Source organism: Pelmatolapia mariae, linkage group LG16_19 (genome assembly GCF_036321145.2).
Source record: "Pelmatolapia mariae isolate MD_Pm_ZW linkage group LG16_19, Pm_UMD_F_2, whole genome shotgun sequence".
In the NCBI taxonomy this organism is placed as follows: Eukaryota; Metazoa; Chordata; class Actinopteri; order Cichliformes; family Cichlidae; genus Pelmatolapia; species Pelmatolapia mariae.
This window is the reverse complement of record NC_086241.1, coordinates 58,828,946-58,849,554: the sequence shown is the minus strand read 5'-3', so window position 1 is coordinate 58,849,554 and position 20,609 is coordinate 58,828,946. Positions and strand designations below refer to the sequence as shown.

Genomic DNA, 20,609 nt, shown 5'->3' with positions numbered 1-20,609 from the left:
GATTCCGACCATTTAAATATATCAATTTGCTCTGAATATTTCCTTCTAGTAACTGGTGTGTGTTTGCTGTGTACTGTGCTTCACCGCTCTACTGTATGTCTGCAGTTTTTATGTATCCTGCTGTCTCTTCTGCCATCTGGTTCTCCGAATGCAACAGGTGTGCTTCCCAGAAAGATTGCTACCTTCACTGTTACTGTTTCGGGGGTGCATTTCCTTGACAGTGATGAGAGGTTATCTTATTTGTAAGTTGGATGTGATTAGGAGTTCCTCTACTGTGAGGTCAAAAGGTCAACACCTAAAGTGCAAAAGCAGGATTTCTGTAGATTATCTCCTTGCTGCCTCTCTGGTCTCTTGACCAGTAAAGTCCATGGACTCTCCATGCAGTTATATAGACTGCCTTGCTTCTGTCACGTGACCCACTGCAGGGAACCTCTAGACCGAACATCCATCCAAAACCTACAAGTGTTTTTTAATTACTGTAAGTAACACTGTCTTTCTGTTCAAGATAACGTACGAGTGTGGAGTAATGATGTCCTACAGGATGAATTTGTAGTGCAGGTTTAGTATCCTGCATCTCTTGATTTGTTTCATTAAGTGTGTATGCAAATATACAGTTACATTAAGTTACAGATAACTCATCTGATTCATGAGGTCAAACCCTGTGTTTACTGCAGGATATTGTGCAAACAGACACTGAGAAAGAGATGCATGGATGTGTTATGAGAAAAAACGCTTTGTCCTATTTAATAACAGCAGCTGTTTGTCTGACGCTCCATGCTTTCACTTTCCATTTCCCAGCTTTTGACTGGGTGTCTGTGCTTGTTGCCACACACTCGCATCTTCGCCCACTCTCTCTCTCTTGCTCCATCTTCTTCTCTCCCAAATGAACGGTGGCTTTTTGTTGAAGTATCCCAGCATCTGATGTTTGCTTGGCATAGAACTGTAATGTTTACCCTTCTCGGCCCTTTCTTTCGTCCTCCTTGCCTAACCCCCTCCATCCCTGCCCCTCTTGCTCTCCAGAATCTCGTCTCCCTTCCTTTTTTTTGTCTCCCTCGATAATTTCCTGTATTGTTGACAGTTGATTCAGAAGTAGATGAAAGAAGCCTTTCAACTTCTCTCCCCCCAGCTCCTCCCTCCCATCCCCTTTTCCATTGCATTTTTCTTTCCTCTTCTCTTGGCTTCTTCTTTTGCTAATCGTAGTGTTTGATAAAATAAATCAAATAATCTCAGTCTCAGAGTTTCAGTCTAAAATAAGACACAGGATTTCTCAAATGTGATGCAACTGAATGAATATTTTTGGAAATAAATATTTACAAAGACTGTCATGAAAGGTCATTGAACTTCCTCTTAATGCTTTTTTGCAAAGAAAATAGTAATAGTGTTCATTCACTTTTAAGTAAACATTTTTATAATGACTAAATGATGTAAAAAGAAAAGAGAAAAGGAAAACCACCAGGTGTTCTGAACCTGAATAGAAATCACAAAATACCTTTTGTTTGACAGTCTAAAATCTAAAGATGTCAACAAACTGAATTTCTTGTGAAAATGTTTGATCAACCTAATATGGCATTTAAAAAATTAAACAAACTGCTGCTCTTATGCAGCAGATTTATTAAATTTTGACAGTTAAAATAAACGAGGAGATCGTTAATGAATTAAATGATTGATGGTTATTTTCTTGTCAGTAATTTAAATAATAGGTTAACCTGGGTTATTTTCATAACCCCTTTAGACTCCTGGTTAGGCAAAAACTATTTTGAGGCATATACCTGGAAACTATACAAGTCATTTTCCCTTTGCTATGATGTTTTACACACTGAATGTTGTGTGCTGGTTCTGCCAGTGTGCTGCATGGAATACACTCTAGCTTGACCCTTACACCAGTCACTTAAAGAAAAGTTATAATGGTTAATTAAGCTTATGTACCATTTTAGTAACTTAACAAATTTGACCTGTTCTGTTGATATCCAAGCATCACTGCACGTGAACAATGTTAAACACGATTCACTTCTCTCTTTGTTTAAGCAGAGCTAATGAATATAATCATTAGTTGCAGCCACATTTCTATATGAGGGTAGATGACGCATAAGCTGGAACAGTACTTCCAGTCAAGCCACAAGCAGAAATTTGAGCCACCTATATTCGAATACCTTACATGCATTTCAATGCACAGCAATAATGGCGCATGATTCAACTTGTGCCCTCGCTTAAATCTTTGATTTTACCAACTGGTGTTATTGAAACAACTCACCTGCAGCATAACAGCAAAGGGAGAGACAGGCTAATAGTTAACGTGATAGAGTAAAAGAATTTTGACAAAGAGGTAAATGTTTCACAACAAGAAGGTGGGCTGCCAAATTTGTCATCAACTTAGTATGTTTGGTTAAAAAAAAAGTTTGAATGATTCAAATGAGGTGTGTAGCTCTCGGTCACCCTGCCCTCCTTTTGCCCTTTCACAGGCCTTCAGCGGTATCATCCATAGAAATGGTTTGAAAGTCTGAAAGTCAGCTGGCCGAAGACATTAATTGTGCATATATATATATATATATATATATATATATATATATGAACACAAAGACACAGACACAGCCTTGATTTAACACATATGCATGAAATGTACACACTCAGTTAACTTTACGTGCTTGTATTAGCATGCCAGGCGTGTTGGTGTTGCTGGTTGGCAGGCCCATGGAAAGTTCCGCCAGTCGTTAATGGCTGTTTTTATGCCTGGCTGTGAGCATTTTGAGTGTTTATCTCAAGTGTCTTAAATCTGCAGTTGGCTGAGTCTCTAATGTGTGTGTGTGTGTATGCACTGAAGTGGGGAACTGAATCTGTAACTAGTTATTTTCAGTTTCTTTTATGTTGTGAACCAAAATTAGAACTCATATATGCACAGACTTCTTAGTATGCCTGTCTCTCTATGTATGTGACCATTATTATTTGTATGTATGATTAATGCAACTGTGCTTGTGTGTGTGTGTGGCAGTGCTTCACATGTTGTCACTCACTGGAGGATATATTTGGGCCAGATTTAAGGGTGAAGGGGAGGAATCCTAATTTGACTTCCAATCCGTTTCTTAGAGGATCCTGTCATTAAAACTAACAAAGAAACAGCCCCGTCCAAACTATCACATGAACTAAGCAAACTGATTGGTTGTGACACATTGGATGAATTATTCATATCTGAAGTGTCAGAAGTTATTTTTTTAAACGGAAGAAAACATTGTGGTTGAAGAGTAATGGAAAGTGGAAAGCATCGTGAAATAACATGTTTAGTCAGCAGAATGAAATCATAGCAAAACCATGAAGCAGGGATTTGTGCGACTAGAAATGCCAGGCTTTGTATCCAAATAGCCATATGCACACTGTAGATTGTGACCTTAGAGAGTGATCTTACCCCAAAAGGTCATCGTGTGCAAGGTTTCTGCCAGGAAAGTTTTCGACCGGGCGGTTCCTTAAACTTCAGACAGAACAGTGGAGCTGCATATGTGCAACAACTGCAAAAGGAAAGAGACGGCGATGAACGATTTTAAACTGAACTCGTAAATCAGTATTAGTTAATAACACTTTCCTGGCTCCTTATTCCCTGTTTTTGAACTTCTTTATAGTTTTTTTTTCAAGCCGATTTATATGTGTAAAAACGCCGAACACGAGCAGAAGGCTAATAACTTACAGTGGCTACCTTGAGAGTTGCAGCTTTTCTCCTAAAAGGAAAAAAAATCCTGGTGCTCATCAACACCTGAGCTCGACGTAAGCTTAAATGCCCACACTGCTTGTAAAACACTGATGTTATCATTGGGGTCTTTTGGCCATATTGCTCACCATTAGTTTGGGGCTCAGCAAAAGGAGGAAATAAATGCTCAGTAAAAAATATTAGATTTATCAACGAAATGTAAAAATGATAAATCTCAAAGCCTCAAGCTACGGATGTTAACGTAGCCTGCTAACACACACAGGTTAGCCTGTCTTTTTAACACGATCTGTCATGTTGAATGCTGAGCTGTGATATTTCCTGCTCCAAGGTGCACACTTGACTTTTTGACCATTTGTTTTAATAAATTAGAATAACCGTGACAACTTATTTGACATGGCACCAGTTATTTTGAAGCTCGATCTGACTAAAAGTTTAGTGAACGGGGACGAGAAGGGGAATGTCTCTTTCCATTTTTCATAGCAGGCCTCTTCCTCTTGCTTTCAAATGTGAAAGATTAATCCTCGAAAGCTACTGATGGTGCAGCAGTAAGACCTGCTACTGCCTGACCAGTGAGAAACTGATCAGAGGAGAGCATATTGGCCATTGACATATCCGTGAAAACAACTCTAGTTTTCATTATGTGTTACAAATGGCACCTGTAAACTGTAACGAAGAGAAATCCTTAACTGCTTGACCTAGTTACCTTAATAACTTATAAGTCTAATTAAGAGGGTGTTTTTAAAAAAAGATTGAAAAGTGCATCTTCAAATTATTTAAGCTTCGTGCACACATGGCCTCAGACCTCTGTTTTCTTTAACTTTTCTTCCCCTTACCTGCAAGCAGGAGCACACACAAATCATTAAAATATTCCATACTGAAATCCACAGACACAGCACCCCCTCCCCTCCATCCCCTCTCTCCCCTCCCCAAAGTAGTGTGTGAAATCCTGAGGCTGATTGAAGAGAAGGAATGTGACCTTGTGACCCCAAACTGTAGGGAGGGGTGTTATAAGTGTGTGTGTGTTTGATCGTAGGGAGCAAGTGATTGTATGTACACCTTCAACTGGCTTGCGATTCCCAGAAGTGTCTTCTCTCATTTTTCAGCCCAATTCAGTTTTCCTCTAATGGATTAAACACTGATGCGTGCACTCTCTCCCTCCTCTCTCTCTCTCTCTCTCTCTCACACACACACACATGCACATTCATAAACACAAGTACACAACAGGTTTGTCATGTAGGTGTGACTAAATGATTTTTCTATCTCAGTGCCCACACAGGCATCCACACACTACTCACTGAGCAAGCTTTTTCTGACCCATAAAATCTGAGTCTCTCTTGGTGGTTTGTCTGCATCTACACACTCATCTATCTGCAAATGAGAGTTTAGGCTTGTGTGTGTGTGTGTGCGTGTGTGTGTGTGTAATAGGGAGATGGTGGTGGTTGGTGGGGAGTAGAATTATTCACTTCTTGACTTGGCATTGCTGTCTTAATTAAGACTCATGGCATCCAGCCTCGATGGAGATCAGCATTAGTGGCTAAGACATGCTGTGTGTGCAGGCCTGGATGGCAGCAGGTCCACTGGCATTGAATGTGCGCTCTTTGTCTGGACTCTGTGGTTGTCCTCCTTCACCTCTCTTCATAGGCCGTTTGTAATGCAGAGCTAATTACAATGATTGTAGGTCACTTCATTGAAATACATAGTCTTTAAGAAGTCTTTAAGACAGAGAAGTTAGATCTTTGGTAAAAGAAGAAAAAGTGATTTTTACTTGTCTCAATACAATTATGTTAATACTCATGTTTTCTCACAATATACTTCTTGCCAGTTATGTACTTGACTATCTATCTATCTATATATATAGTTGGACAGCTGTATATGGCAATCTTTCTCCTGTTTGGAATATGATTTTTAGTTGTTACATTGGAACTATAAAACAAATAAGGACACAAATGCCTTACAAGTTACTAATTGTGTGTTTAAAGCTGTTGTAATATTATTTTTAGGGTAATCATTGTAGAAATAATATTATGCAAGGGAACACTGAAACTCTACAGCGTGTTTAAATATCACAACTAACTCATTTTTTTTAAATTGAGGTATTTTGCCATTGACATCATCAGACATCCAGACCAAACTCACTAAATATGAAAAACATGGGAAAGAAAAATTGAGAAATCAATACATTTTTGGTGTGCTTTAGCCTTGAGGCAAGTGTTATGGTGAACTACTGCTATATGAGTGAAATATGAATTGAAATAAAATGGAAAAATCTTTTGAATAATTGATTGCCAAAGTAGCCAAGTAAGTAATATTTAGTTAGTAATATTGGTCATAAGGTATAAATATGCACAGGAGCTCTAAAAGCAGTTTTTAACACATTCACAAATGTGCTGGTTTTAATGTAAATTAAAAAAAAAAAGGCCAAATTTTCTTGTGTTTCTATCTTTTCTGGCTGGAGTTTTAGAATATTAGTATTGTCTGCTGCTTGCTAGGGTATACAATGTATTATGTTCATGTGTGCCCATGCTGTGTATACTGGAGTTTAAGCATGCCTGTGCACCCTGTTGGTGTGTATTGTGCGTGTGTGTGTATGTACATGCTCGCTTGTCTGTGTGCTCGATGTGTGCAGTGAGGAGGAAGTGGCTGTGTTTGTTTAAACTAAGCACGCTCAGCCATGTGGGACAATTTAGCGGGAATCAGAGACCTATACCCCCCCACACCTCCCTCCCACCCACCATTCAAACTTCCACAAGTCTGTGCTGCTCTCCTCCCCCATTCTAACCCAAAACCTTCTCAATGGGCGGCTGTCTTTTGAAGGCTGAGGGGTTGTTTGAGAAGTTGAGCCAATAGTGTGGGGAGGTAAGAATGAAGGGGGAGGAACAGGGGCAGGGGAGTGCTGCAACAGGTTAAAGCTGAAAGTAGGACCCACGATGAGATGAGAAAATGAGGGAGGGAGTACATGGTGCACGGAAATCAAAGTTTAACTGTTGTTCATTAGCTGCTGATTCGTTCGTGCGAATCAGCAGCTGAGCCTCAAAAAGCATGCAACCGCAAAAGTTGTATACAGCACACACCCAGCCCTATCTAATCCATCAACTTGAAGAAGATCCAGCTCTGCAGGCAAAGAATCAGATTTATGCTAAAGCACTGTATTACATGGATCCAACTGCATTACATGGCAATAACCTGGAAAAATCAGAGGAGGTAGCGGATGAGAGATGAATGAGAATGTGGAGCTAGTGTCTTATAATGGCATGCTAGCATAATATTTAGCTGATCTGAGATGCAAATAAAATGCAAATAGTGTGTTTATCAGTTTTGCTGGAAGTCTGCAATGTGGATAATTTTATAAAATGCATGTCGGTTATTGACTCCAGCGCTATCTTGCTTTGTTTCATTATTCTGTCGCTTTTTCCACTTTGTCTTTCTCTTGTAGTCTTTGCGTTTAGAACTGTTTGACAAAGTAAAACACTTCTGAAAATGGCATGCAGTCTTACCTAAAGGTAAAGATAAATAGGGTTTAGTGATTACTTGCTTGCAAAACCTGGACTTGAGACTTAAGACATACAAGAATTTCTTAACCTTTAACAATCCTTGGGTTTTAGGAGTAGGTGGACTTTAATCTGCTGATTTCCATTTAACTTGGGCATTAGCAGGTTAGCCGTGTTAAGCCATCACCCAGACGGCCTCTGTGTGTATGACGCCTGTCATGCCCACCAGTCAGACCAATTCAGCCTTTAGTCTCCTGGCCTGTAGGTTGGCCTTCCCCGGCATGGCCAGACTGAGCCTTGGAGATCCAAGGTGTTAGGAAAGAGATTGCTGTGAGCTGTCCTTGAGCTGAGTGCTCAATCCTCAGCTTCTTTGGATCTGATGGGGAAAAGTCTTAACTGTTGTGGGACGGGAGGAAGGCGGCAGAGAGGGAGGGATGATAGAGGGAAAGAGAGATGAGGAGTAAGGGGAGAAAAGGACAAATGGAGAAGAAAAATCTGGAAGCGCTGGCATGAAGAAGAGTGAGTCATGTTCATGTGCTTGTGGGAGAATAGCCACTTCCTCTGTAACACACAAAAACACCAACAAAATACAGAATGTTCTTATAAGACGTCCGCCAATATGTTTTATTTTTCCAGGGCTCGTGATGATTGGAGACTGATGTATTTTAAACTGATCTACATTTACAATTTTTAAACGTCTCAATGTCATTATTTAGGACAAAAAAAAACTTTGTTGAAATGCTCTGGTTTAATTATGCTATTGGTAAATTATTATATATGTCAGCATATTATTTCATTGTGTTTATTTTATATTGAGGCAAAAAGGAAACTACTAATTAAGTATTTTCAGTATAAGTGGGAAACTGGTTGTTCTTGCCATCATATGACAATTTGACACATGAACTTTGGCCAATATTGGGATAATCAGGTTGGAAAATATTCCACATTTTTCCTTGAAACAGTTTGCTTCAAATGTGTTTGCAGGGAGCGTGAAGGAGGCAGTATACATTCATGCCCACTCGATAGCGGTGGGTGTATCAGACTTATTAGATGCACTATTTGCACAGTGATATTTTACAACATCACCCTTTTATTTTGTACTAATAAGTCGATGGGCTGTATGTACAAGCTAATGTCCAGTCACTTTTGCATTGGACTGTTGTGCTGTCATTTGTCGAGGGATGCCTGAGGAAGTTCAGGGCTGCAGGGCTGCTTGGATACAGCTATGAAGATGGATCATATGTAACACTGGCCAATCACATTTCTGCGTTGTCAAAAAAATCTTGTCACTGGGTTTCAAAATTCTTAGTTTTAGTTTCAGGCCACTAACATCTTTAAGTTAAAGGAGCTCTCAGCAGGAAGACAAGAGCGAGAGAGTGGTGGTCTTGGCTGATGTAATTGGTGGAAACATCTGACTGGGATGAATGGTATCACAGAGTCACTTTGTCTTTCTGTGTATGGCTATCTGCAATGCCTCTGTTTATACTCTGACTCCCAGACAATGACACACATTATTTCATTTATTAGTTCCTTTCTTACGCCTACACCTTTTTTCTCACACACAGGAGAGTTTTTGGATATAGATCTTCTTTCCTCTGAAGTTACGTCGGTGCTACGTGGCAGGCGTTGGACTGTCAGGCCTCTACTGTGGGTTTACTGCCTACTGGCCCCTAGCCCAAGCACACAAACACACACACAAAATCACACACACACACACACACACACGGCCAACTCACAGCCGTACAGCTGCAAGAGGGAGGGCTTGCAGGCAGATGCACACATGTGCTGGAGCTAGCTGTGCTGTGCTAAAGCTAGCAGCAAACACATAACTCCCAGAGCAACACAGAGCTGATTGTAAACACTCTGCCTTCATAAATAGCCGGGGAAAAAGTGGAGAGCCTGTCTGAAACTCTTGGCTTGACCCTTAATTTGCCGGATTCATTCAATTTTCTCTCCCTCTCCGTCCCTTTCACTCACACAGTCTCTCACAGCCTGCTGTCTGCGGAATGACAGGCAGGACTAATGTTTGTTCTGCAGCAATAACACAATTAGAATTCCACACATTTCTCTCACCACACACTCAACCCTCGTCTCTCCTTGTTTTTACCCATCCCCATCCAGTCCCCTCTTCTCTCCCCTCTCTGGTCTTATCACTACCCCCACCCCTTCTTCTTTAACGCCGCCTGTGTTGCCCTTCTCCGCTTTAACAGATTACTATCAATACCTCCCTTTGTAAACAAGCAATAGATTATATGTATTTAATAACACCAAAATTGCTATTTTTTTCATTAAACTACAGGCCTGTCTCAGCTGTTTGTGTGTGTGTTTGTCAGTGTGCTGTGTTCTTGGCACAGTTCCCCTCTTCATTCCACTGCTTTGCCACTTAAGGCTTGATGCAAGTGATGTTCCACCATCCACCAATTAACCTTTCTCTGTCTTGCTCAGACACACACACACACACACACACACACACACACACACGCACACGCACACACACACACACACACACACACGCACACACACACACACACACACACACACACACACGCACACACACACCCTGGCTGGAAGTCCTCTCCCACAGCTCCTGACCTGAGTGTAAAATAGCCATTTCCTCTTGATTTTGTTCCCAAGGAAAAATGATGCCTCACCTACACCCTCCCTCCCTCTCCCCCCTTCTTGTCATTCTCAGCTCCTCTCCTGTCTGTCTTTTTCGGCACTACCTCCTATGCTTCTTCACCTCTCTTTCTCTCTGACCCTTTTTTGTGTTCCACTGTGTGTTGAGGGTGCTCTCCTGACATTGTGTGTGCTAATGTGCACAGTTATGTAACTGAAGTCTCTCCTTGGGAATGGGCTGCCGCTTCTTGGAGATCAGCTTTTACTTCCCCGCCCAGTGCTCCGGCAACAGCCTATAAGGAGAGCTAATAGCTTCCCATCAGCCAGTTGGAAACGACAGTCATATTTTGACAGGGTCGTGGAATGCGAGGAAGGCGGGGTCTTTCCAGGAAGCGCCTAGCAAAAGAGTCAAATCCTGGACTCCTGGGCTGAGCTACTTCTTAGGAACCCAAGTAGTCTGTGTGGCAACATGCAGATTAAAGGTGTAAGGATTTAGTTTGTGGTGCATTAGCTCTTAAAAGAAGTAGATGATTTTAGGCAAAAATATTACATATCTTGCAATTCAAGTTATCTGAAGTTGGTCAGCATGCACGCTGACAACTTCCATTAACCCTTTTATTGGATGAATTGAGGAACCGTATATGGCTGCTTGGTTTGTAACATAAGACCATGAAAAAGTTTTAAAAAATCTTGTGTTAGAGTTGGCAATTTATTAAGAGTTAAAAAGCCTCAGTTTACGAGGGCACATGGGGAGAGAGTGAAGACTAACCTAAAGTCACTGAGTCATTAGTTTGCTGCCTATGTTACTGGCCTTATATGAGCATTGGGTATGTGGGTACATGGATGGGAGGATGACACAAGAGAAAGGCTTTGCTCAGGGTGCTCAGTGTGTGTGTGTGTGTGTGTGTGTGTGTGTGTGTGTGTGTGAGAGAGAGTGCGAGTGAGGGAATGGGGAAATAAGTGCTGAGGCCATCATTTACCAGGCTCCAAGTCTTGACTTGCCTACACTCTGGCTGCACGGTGATCTGCAGTATGCCTGGCATTCAGAGGAAACAGAAATAAATACAGGCAGACAGAAAATGAAAGAGAAAGAATGATTTTATTCAAGGTTTTAAACAGTGACAAGCATGTGATGTTTTTATGCAACATAGTAATAAAGTCCAAGACTTCCTCAGACACTGACATTAGGAGTAGCACTATTCCTGCATTTCATATGAATAACTGCAAACTGTTAATAGTTTCTCATCTGCCTCTTATTATGAGCAATCTGAAGCCAGTGACCGCAGTATAACCTTGGACACTTATTGGTATTCTCTAGGACTGCTTAAATGCACATCCTTTTTGGGGATGTGGCAAGAAAAATTGCAGAAATTGCATTAAAATTCAAGTTCTTCTCCACAGATAATCCTAGTTTTATTTTATTTCTTGTAGTTAAGGAAGACTGCTGCTAAATGCACACATTTTGGAAATGGCTACTTTCTCTCTACTTTCATTGGGTTGCGTTGTGTAGCAGACACATTTTTTCACCTAAAACGTTGTTATTTTTCATGATTTCTAAAGCCAACACTGTTTATAGCAACCTATGCGTATGTTGTGGCATTGAGGTAAAATTTGCCTGATTTAGGGTTTTAAAAGATACTCGTTAAAAGTGAAATGCAGCATCTGGCTGGTTTAGCTTGCCATTAGATGTGGTTTCTCTAGGTGCCGGATCTCATCTGTACTGAAGGAAAAAAGGTGCCCTAAAGGTTTAAGTTAGGTAGTTTGGAGAGGAGCTTGTTCATACACGGTTCGCAAGTGCAGCACGTGTGTGCGCTTGTATGTGTCCATTGCATTCCAATCCACCCGTTCAGAGTTCTTCTTCGTGGATGACATATCATTACTGCAATTATAGGGCAAGAGGACTTCAGCTATAAGAGCGCGCGTGCACACACACACACACACACACACACACACACACACACACACACACACACACACACACACACACACACACACACACACACACACACACACACAAAGGCATGCACACATGCAAGCCAAATGCATGCAGGCAGATTGAAGAACAAGCTGAAACTCTGAATTTTGTTTCTCTGCTGCTCCCTCCCTCACACAAGCACACTGTCTGCATATGTGCAGCAAGCTGTCGGCCAATGTGGGAACCAAAAGAGGTTTCATCTTTTATAAATTCCTCTCTGTCTTTCCCAAGTGTGTGCTCCTGTGTGTGTGTTTGTGTGTGTAAGCACAATCACAGCATTCCTTTTTGCCGTCCTCTCCACATTTTCTTTCTTTCTGCCCTCTGCTTCTCTCCTTCCCTGCACCCCCCCTTCACTCCACCTCTCTCTCTCTTGCTCTCTTGCTGTGTGTGTGTGTGTGTGTGTGTATTAGAAAGAGGGTGAAAGAGAGAGAGAGCAGGTTTCTCCTAGACTGAATACCTTTTGTAAAAGGAGCTGGGGTTGAATGGGAGTGGTGTTTGTGGCAGTTTCCCACCATATGTAGAAGTCTCGTCCCCCCCTTGCCCAAACGCACAGACTTGTATCAATGCATCTGTGTGTGTATTAAAAACCAGCACAGATTCAGCTGATAAGATTGGTTTTAAAGGGCTTGGACCAATCCCAGTTGTGGTGGCTGTTTTGTGTGCATGTGTGATCCTGTGTGTGCACTGCGGTGAACACTCATTCATTTAGTTTCTAAGTACTGACACCTGAGTGCATTCCTCAGTTTAACACACCCAGCATGAGAAAGAAGATACTAATTCTGTGCGTCTCTTTTTCTCTCTTATCTATTCTTCATTATCACATTTACATACACATCTACATGTAGATATGCTTGTGCTGTTCTAGGCAAATAAACAGCATAATCTATGTTTTGTTTATATAGGAAACTTATGAAAAAAGCATATACAAGACATTTAGAGCTCACGTATTATACCCTCCTATGAAACTATTGTCACAGGTTGATTTCTGGGTCATCACTGATACCTTTCTGCAAATGTAATTACATACACCGAAAATAACATTTCCAAGTGTAACAAGCACAGCTAAGTTTCAGTTCTTCCTCTCGATATTTCATGTTCAACTTTTGTTTTCTCCTCTCCACCTTAAATAAAATTCCCATCCCTAATAAAAACACAGAAGTGAGGTAGCAGCTGATGTTTAGAAAGTTAGGTCATATGATGTCTATTTATATATTTAGATACACACAGCAAGGGCAAACCTGACATTTGTTTTTAACGGAACTGTTGTTGTGAATGTACAGTAAATATGCATGCCTCATTTTAACACCTTTGTCACGAGGAAGAAAAATCAAAAAAGATTTGATGAGGTTTTTAAACTTCAGCAACATGAAAATCAGTTGAAATTTGTTAAACCTGGTTTGTGTTTGTTTTTGCCTCTGCACATAAGGAGGACTTACAGAATGAAGTGCGCAATAGTAGGGCAGGGTGATATGGAGAGAAAAAAACCTAACATCTTATTTTTTTCAATATCGGTTGATATTGAGATATACCACAATATAAATGAGATGTGAATGTAAAAGGTGAATTTTGGTTTAAATATTATGGTCTGTCACAACTAGAACATGATAAATGTACTGTGAAATATTGTAAGACTTTATTTTAAATAAATAACATAGTTCAATATAGCAAACTTAAATATTAATTCCAATCAGTCAAGAGTCAAGTTGACTTCAAAGCAATTGAAACCTAAATTTCCAAAAACGTAGCTATTATTACAAAACAAAATCTCAAAAAAAATCCCCCCAGACAGTTCAGTACATTTTGCCAGTACAAATTCAGTAAGCCTTCTAATCACCCAGCCCTTGAAAACAGTTACACCAGGAAATAAAATGGTAATAATTGTAATGGCTTCTTTATTCTCGTTATTTGGCATTTTTGATAAGTGTGTCAGACAGTTTAATAGTTCAGATTCCTGCTCAGTATTTTGCAGTTTGGTGAGAACTGCTACTTTGGCTGGAGGACACTTTTTGCACAAATAATCAAAAAAACAAAATCCTGAACCAGCTTGAAGTGTCTGAGAACCTGAAAGAGTTGTTCTGGATAATAGTGCTGAGATTCCGTTTTTCTTTCTTTTGGGGAATACTGTGCAAAACTAGTTTGTGTGAGAAACAGTTATCCAGGTCAGCAAATGCTGGTTACTTTTAGTGTTCTTATCATAGCTGTTGGGCCATGATTGTTTAAACTGAGATCATCTAAAAATAAGTAGAGGTGTAACAAGTTTTGTAACCAGCACAAACTGTGATCAGTTGTAAGAATGATAGAAAATCTCTTTCTGGCCACGTTGTAACTGTTCATGCGAAACGGCTCTTAAAAGTCAACCTGCTTCCTGCCCAAGTCTCTTGACTTGTAGATTGCCTTCTTCTCCACTGCCTGTCCCTTGATGATAGTAGTTTGGGGAACTGTGGGATTGCATCTGAAATCACTACTTATCTCTTTTTGTCATTCACGTCTAAAAAAGACTTGTCGTGTCAGTCATGTGTCACTGCGCGTCATGTGCTTTTAAAAAGACTGACTAAAAACTGAACCTTTAGTTAATTTTAGAAGAAACCCATTTGTAGTGCATTACATCTATCAGTATGCTGTGACTTACACTGAGGCCAATGCTAAATTTCTGAATACACTTTTGATAAATTAATCTGGATGTTTGGGACAGAACTGAGTTGAAGGCAAATAAAAAGATAACAAGCCAGAACTTCCGACTGATTATATCTTAGTGTGTAAAAGAGTATAGGGCAAGGTTGTTTTGCTCAAGGTAATGTGCAAATTTACTTACAGTTAGTCAAAATATTCATTTCTTTGGTTACACAAAGCTCAACTTTTATTAAGACTAAAGGTTTTTACAACATTAACCTCTTTTACTATATAAGGCTGGGGATGCGTCTGGTAAGTTTCATTAACAGCTGACGAGTCAGACACACTGATTTAGCATTGCTGTGCAAGATGACTACCAGGACAAGGATGACATTGATTCTCTTCCCCCAGCTGGAGGAATAAAAGTGTCAGTTTGTGCAGCAGAAGTAGTAGATATTTACAGTCAGGTAGTGAATGTAGGTCCTGTGGCTTCTTTTAGTTTCCTGGAGAAACCCCTTTCAGTCCCGCTGCTTTATTTTCTTTACATCATAAACAAATGCGGTTCGGGAAGATGGAGAAGTAGAGCTGATCAGTTTCATCATGCCTTTTTAAATTCTTGTTTATAGGCAATTCATTCATAGAAGAAAAAGAGAAGTGGAAGTTGGTGGTCTACTTTCTGCTGACAGGAAAATTTCTCCGTTGGTCTCTTTGAATGGGGTTTATTTTTTGCTTAATATGATGACTTCAGTAGCTGTTTTCAAGACAAGATTTAATGCCAGGCTGTGGAGATTTTACCTGCGTCTGTTACACAAATGTGTGTGTGTGTGTGTTTATATTTCCTTGGCTGTGTAAGTGATGGTAGGGAGAATGAGGTGTGAAGCAGACGACTGGAAGTAAATCAGACAGTCTGTTAGGTGGTTGTGAATATCCATTATGCTTCATCAGGATGGACAAACTGGAGTCATTGGGCGTGTGTGTGAATGATGAATGACTGTATGAGTAATGACTGAAGTTATGAGGTCAGTGCTGCCCCTGAATATCTGGGGCTTTACTGTGTGAGTGTGTATATATCTCAGCTCAGAGTATGTTTTACTCTATGCATCTTTATGTTGGAGAGGCAGTTTCCATGCTTACACAAGGCTTTCTGCCATACTGACACACGCGCACACATACATACACACAAACACGCATACACACGGACAAGTGGTTGATTGTTTTCTGGATTCAAGATGGAATTTTTCAATTTAACATTTTATCCCCGCTGGGAATCAACACCTTATTCCTCCTACATTCCTTTGGGGAACAGAAACCACTGGCTGTGTTTGTATAACTGTGTATGAGTGTGAGCACAGTGATGTCTGAAGCTGTCAGCAGCTAAATGCGCCTGGTAATGATTCCACTGTAGAACAAAGGGTATTATTCATTCATCATTGCATTAGATTTCCAAATATGTACATGGGATTTGTTAGACAACATGCAACATGCAACAGTTGCAAAACCAAGTGCGTATTCCCTCTCTTGTGTGCCTGAGGCGATTTTTACAGAATCAACAATGAAGCCTGCATCACAGTGGAAATAGATTTGAGTTTTTTATTTTTTCATAAAGTTGCTTCTACACTATGTAATTTCACACATCACTTCCTCCAAATTGCAGCAAAAAGGTTGTGTTTAAATTTGGAGAACGTCAATGCCAAGAAATGATATAAGACATCTGTAAGCTGGATAAAACACCATTGTATTTGTTTCCAGGCTGGTCTGTGATCGAAAGGTAATAATTTGACATTTTGGAAAATAAACTAACTGCATCTTTTTCAACAAGAGGAGGAATTTGATACCTTTCATATTGTATTTCTACCTCCAAAGGTGTCTAAACAAATGACCATACCCTCACATAGACTTAATGTAGGGATTCTGTTATTGCTGATAATAAACCATAACAAGATCTTTTTTTAGTTTTACAGTCTATAAGGAATAAATATGTCAGTTTTGAATGTTTTGTTAGTCAATTTTTGTTACATTTGGTTTCTGTGTTTCCACCTTCTTTCGGTTTTTTTATGCTAAGCTAAAAAGTCTTATTGCCCCAGATCGAGACAGAAACGTGAAATTGGTATTCACCTTCTCATCTTAATCTCATTAAGATTTTTTAAAAAAGTTCTCAAACACTTTCTTTGTGTTTGTATTTTTTTTTAAAGAATGTGGATTTTCCAGTTGAAAATTCTACTATTATGCAGAAAACACTTCCTGCAAGTGACACCCAACGCCAGGTTTCTATTTGCATCGTTCACATAATGCACATTAGAATCTCATTTCTGCATGCGATGAATTTCCTTGGGAAATTTGAGTTTGTTTTAGGAACACAAGGTCATTTACTGGAATGTACTTCACCTTGTTTGCTCTCTATTTATTATCTGTGCTGATCTTACAGTTGCTTATCCCCTCTCTTCCTCTCTGCTAGCTTCTGTGTCTCGCTCTTCTTTTTCCTGGCAGAGCCGACAGTGGTGTTGCCATCTGTCTGTGATGTGTCCTGGACAAAACTGTGTGTGTGTGTGTTTTCAACGCAGGATGGCCAGGCTGAGCTGGGAACGGGGCTCAGATGGAGACAGAAAGACAGTTAAAGACAGACAAAGAAAAAAAATTAAGAATAACAAGAAGAGAAAGATTGAAAACTGCGAAAAATGTGTTCAAAGAGTGGTGTGAGTGTGTTTTTAATGATGCGACAGTATGAGCCACAGCTGTATGATCCACTAACCCTTCTAGTGACCTTGTCTGTGCTAGAAGACGACCAGCTGAAAGACAAGTCGCACAATAACATGCAGCTGTTTTCTGTGCAGTCTTTTTAGCGATCTTGTGAGTGAGTGCAATGGATATCTTATAGGTTTCATTCACTTAAAGTATTTGATCCTGTATGTGTATCATATGTGTGCTAATAGCAGCTTAGAGCCATTAGTCAGTAGCTCCTTAGCTGCGATTTCACTCAGCAGCCTTAAATTTAAACCCATACGTCATTGAGAAATCCACCTCTGGCAATGAACCTGTGCACGTCTGTATGTGTGTGCTTATGTATGTGTTTATGTGTGAGCTTTGGTTGCTCTTGCAGAATATTTTGGCTGGGGTTCCTGGTTTTATCTGTTGTATATGCGTGGGTGTGTATATATTTCCCCCATCTGCATGAGTTACATGGGTGATGTAACTGTACCTCAGTGGTACACTTGCGTGTTTATCTACGTGGTTTTCGCTGTGTGTACGTAGAAGTACATACATTTTGACTGTTAAGGTTAGGGTTTGCCACTTGGTTTTCAGCCCTAATGAAGACCACGTGCGCGGCTGACACATGTCGCTTGGCTTCCTTTAAATTCTCCCCCTGTAGCCATTTAGGTGATGCCATGTTATTTTCCACTTAAGATGAATGGCACTGGTTGTTGTTTTTATTTTTTTCATAGTTATGCTTTTTGGTTTTACTGCTACCGCTTTATTATGCAAGCAAAGAAACCATCTCCAGATTTAGCTCCCAGTTACTCTGCAAAGAGTGCCAACACAGCTGACCTCAGAAGACCTCAAAAGACTTCCCATTCCTGCAGTCTCTTTGCATGTTTACATGTAATGCTCGTCTTCTGTGTTATATTTTCAAAGCTACGAGCAGGTGCAGTTATCCCTATTCACCTATAAGAGCCAGACCATATTCATTTAGTGTTTCTTTCATAAAATTAATCCTCCAAACAGGATATAATCTCTCCTCTATTTTACCAGACTATTGCTGATGGTGAAGAGCTTTGAATTAGTCTCTCACTCTAATCTCCATTTTCCTTTGCCTCTTTAATCTTTTTCCTTTATATTGACATGATATGACTTGTTGTATTTTATGAAAGCTGATATGCCTGTGCAAATTCATTGTGAGCTGAAACAGTGGAATAATGCCCCTTTTCTATGTGTCTATTTTGTTTCCTCTTATGCAAAACTGTATTTTTTGTTATACTTGCTAAAATCAATCTTGCTGTATCTCTGCGTTTGTCTGCAAACTTTTTAAATTCTTTGCTGTAGCTCATTCTAGTTTTATTCCTTTGAGTATATGTCGCTGTATCATTTTTCACCTCTACCTCTGTTATTAGAAATATAGCAGTTAAAAAAAAAATCCAAGATCTTATCCACATTGGGATGAAAACTGTTTTGGCTACAGTTAAACAAAGCAGACAAATTTAATAAAAGTGCCTCAAGAAGGTTTTCACGCTTACATGAAGTGGAAAATTGCTTTGTTAATCAGGAATCTGCACAGTAAACACTAATGCAAACACACTGGGAGGCTGGCAAAATACAGGTGGGGCACAGTCTAGGTTTAAATTTAATTGCAAAATGGTTAAATATTTGTTACTGAGAGTTTAGTAGAAAGTCAATGTCTTTTTAGTGTCTGCCCATTCAGAATGAAGCTACATCCAGCAGCTCATAAGTTTACTTTAACATAAAAAACTCAAAGCCTTTTTTTATAACTCAGTTTATGTAAAAATTAAACAAACTAGACTTAATTTGTGACTTGGGGAGCTTTGTCGGTAGATTGTGTTACATTAAAATGGAGCCTATCTAGCTGCTTCAACCCGCTCCCAGTCATTGTGGCTAAGTCAGGCTAGCTGTCCTCTTGGTCCAGGTCAGTTTAAAAAGGAAAGACATTTTGCCAAGATGGACATAAGCATATTTCCCAAAAATGTCCAACAGTTCCTTCCAAAAAGTAGGTTTGATGATCTGAAACTAAAAATCTGGTCAGACAAGAAATGTGCCTTTTCTTTTAGCTGAATGTTTGAAATATAGCCAACAGTAGCTTCAAAGAAAATCATTCAGCACAAGGAAGTTTCAGACTTTTAAATGAATGAATGCTCGTAACTGATGTATTTCTTATTTCTGTACTTTCCCAGGTAGGGCAGTTCAGTCAATTTCTCCATGAATGTACGTCACAATGATGATGACAGACCAGATTCCGCTGGACTTGGCTCCGCCCCCCCTCCTGAACGGGGAGGTCCCTCTCATGCCTCACATGGTTAACGGCGATGCGACACAGCAGGTAAATACTCGCTCACGCTGACACGAACAAACGCACACGCATGCCTGCAATGTGCATTTCTTGCTGAACAAACATATTAGTCAGATGAATGTAACAGTGTACAACAAACAGTACAGCGCGCACTTCTCTGTTGTCAGTTGAGCACATACCACATGGATTGTTGCCATAAAAATTGCTAGAGAAAAGCCCTCGTGTGTCACAGAAGATAAACTACTAAATACATACAGGTATATTCAAATGCATTACTTATTCCTTTGGGGCAGCTTTAAAGGCAATGTTTAAAACACTGAATGGCTTTATTGATAGATTTCAAGCCTTTACTTGCAATAGTTTGCACACGGACATCTGCTTCTCTGTGACAGACCGATCTTATCAGGTGCTGTAGAGCCAACTGGATCACCTTCAAAGTACAAAACCGCACCCGGGCTTTGCACAGGCAAAAGGAAGCGATCGGCGTAATGAAAAGCATCACAGTTAATTCACCTCGGTCTAATCTTGTTGTCACACACACACTTTTTTTCTTTTTTTTCCCCACACCGTGTGTTTTTGGTATATGAAGGATGATGATGTTTATGCACCATCCCCAGCCTGTTCCCTCACAGCCCAGAGGAAGCATCGTGGGAGTGTTTTGGCTGCAACACATAACAGTTATGGGGGGGTTTTGGCTGCGGCACACAGCAGTTAGGGCTCTCTTTTTATTCTAACACCCTGCAGTTTAAAACTTGGTTCCCAGTATGGAATCAGTGATCTAGACCGATGATTATATAGATTTGACTCTGCGTGTGTGTGTCTATTTGTTTGTTTCTTGGTCTGTCTGCGTGTATGTGTGTGTATTCGTTTCTGTGTGGGCACGCAAGTGTCTGTGTTGAGTCTGAATACATACTTATGTGTTTGTCGGCTTGCTTTAGTTTCAGCTTCCTTGTTTCTTTATCCACCTAACTTCACCTGTTTATGATTGTGTTTATCAGTCAGTGGCTTTGGTACATGCAATGAGATCATGTATACATACATGACTGTTTTTGTGTAAGAGCATTCTGTCATAATTTGTCTGTAAAAACAAAATTCACTATGGAGACTCTCTCATCACATCAAATCCAACAGTGTGTTCAAATTCTTAGTTATATTTTCGAAAAATTAGTTAGTATCTAATTATCTATTGTGATTAAAACAAATATCAAA

General features: G+C 40.0%; 1 protein-coding gene across 2 annotated transcripts in view; it reads left to right on the top strand.

The window, feature by feature from the left end:
- fndc3ba (fibronectin type III domain containing 3Ba) overlaps positions 1-20,609 on the top strand; it is an 85,817-nt gene that overhangs the window by 3,251 nt on the left and 61,957 nt on the right. For both annotated transcript variants that reach the window (XM_063498800.1, XM_063498802.1), the window contains exon 2: positions 19,285-19,430. In XM_063498800.1, the coding sequence (XP_063354870.1) occupies positions 19,314-19,430 (117 nt within the window). In that variant the 5' untranslated portion in view covers positions 19,285-19,313. The remainder of the gene's footprint in view (positions 1-19,284; positions 19,431-20,609) is intronic.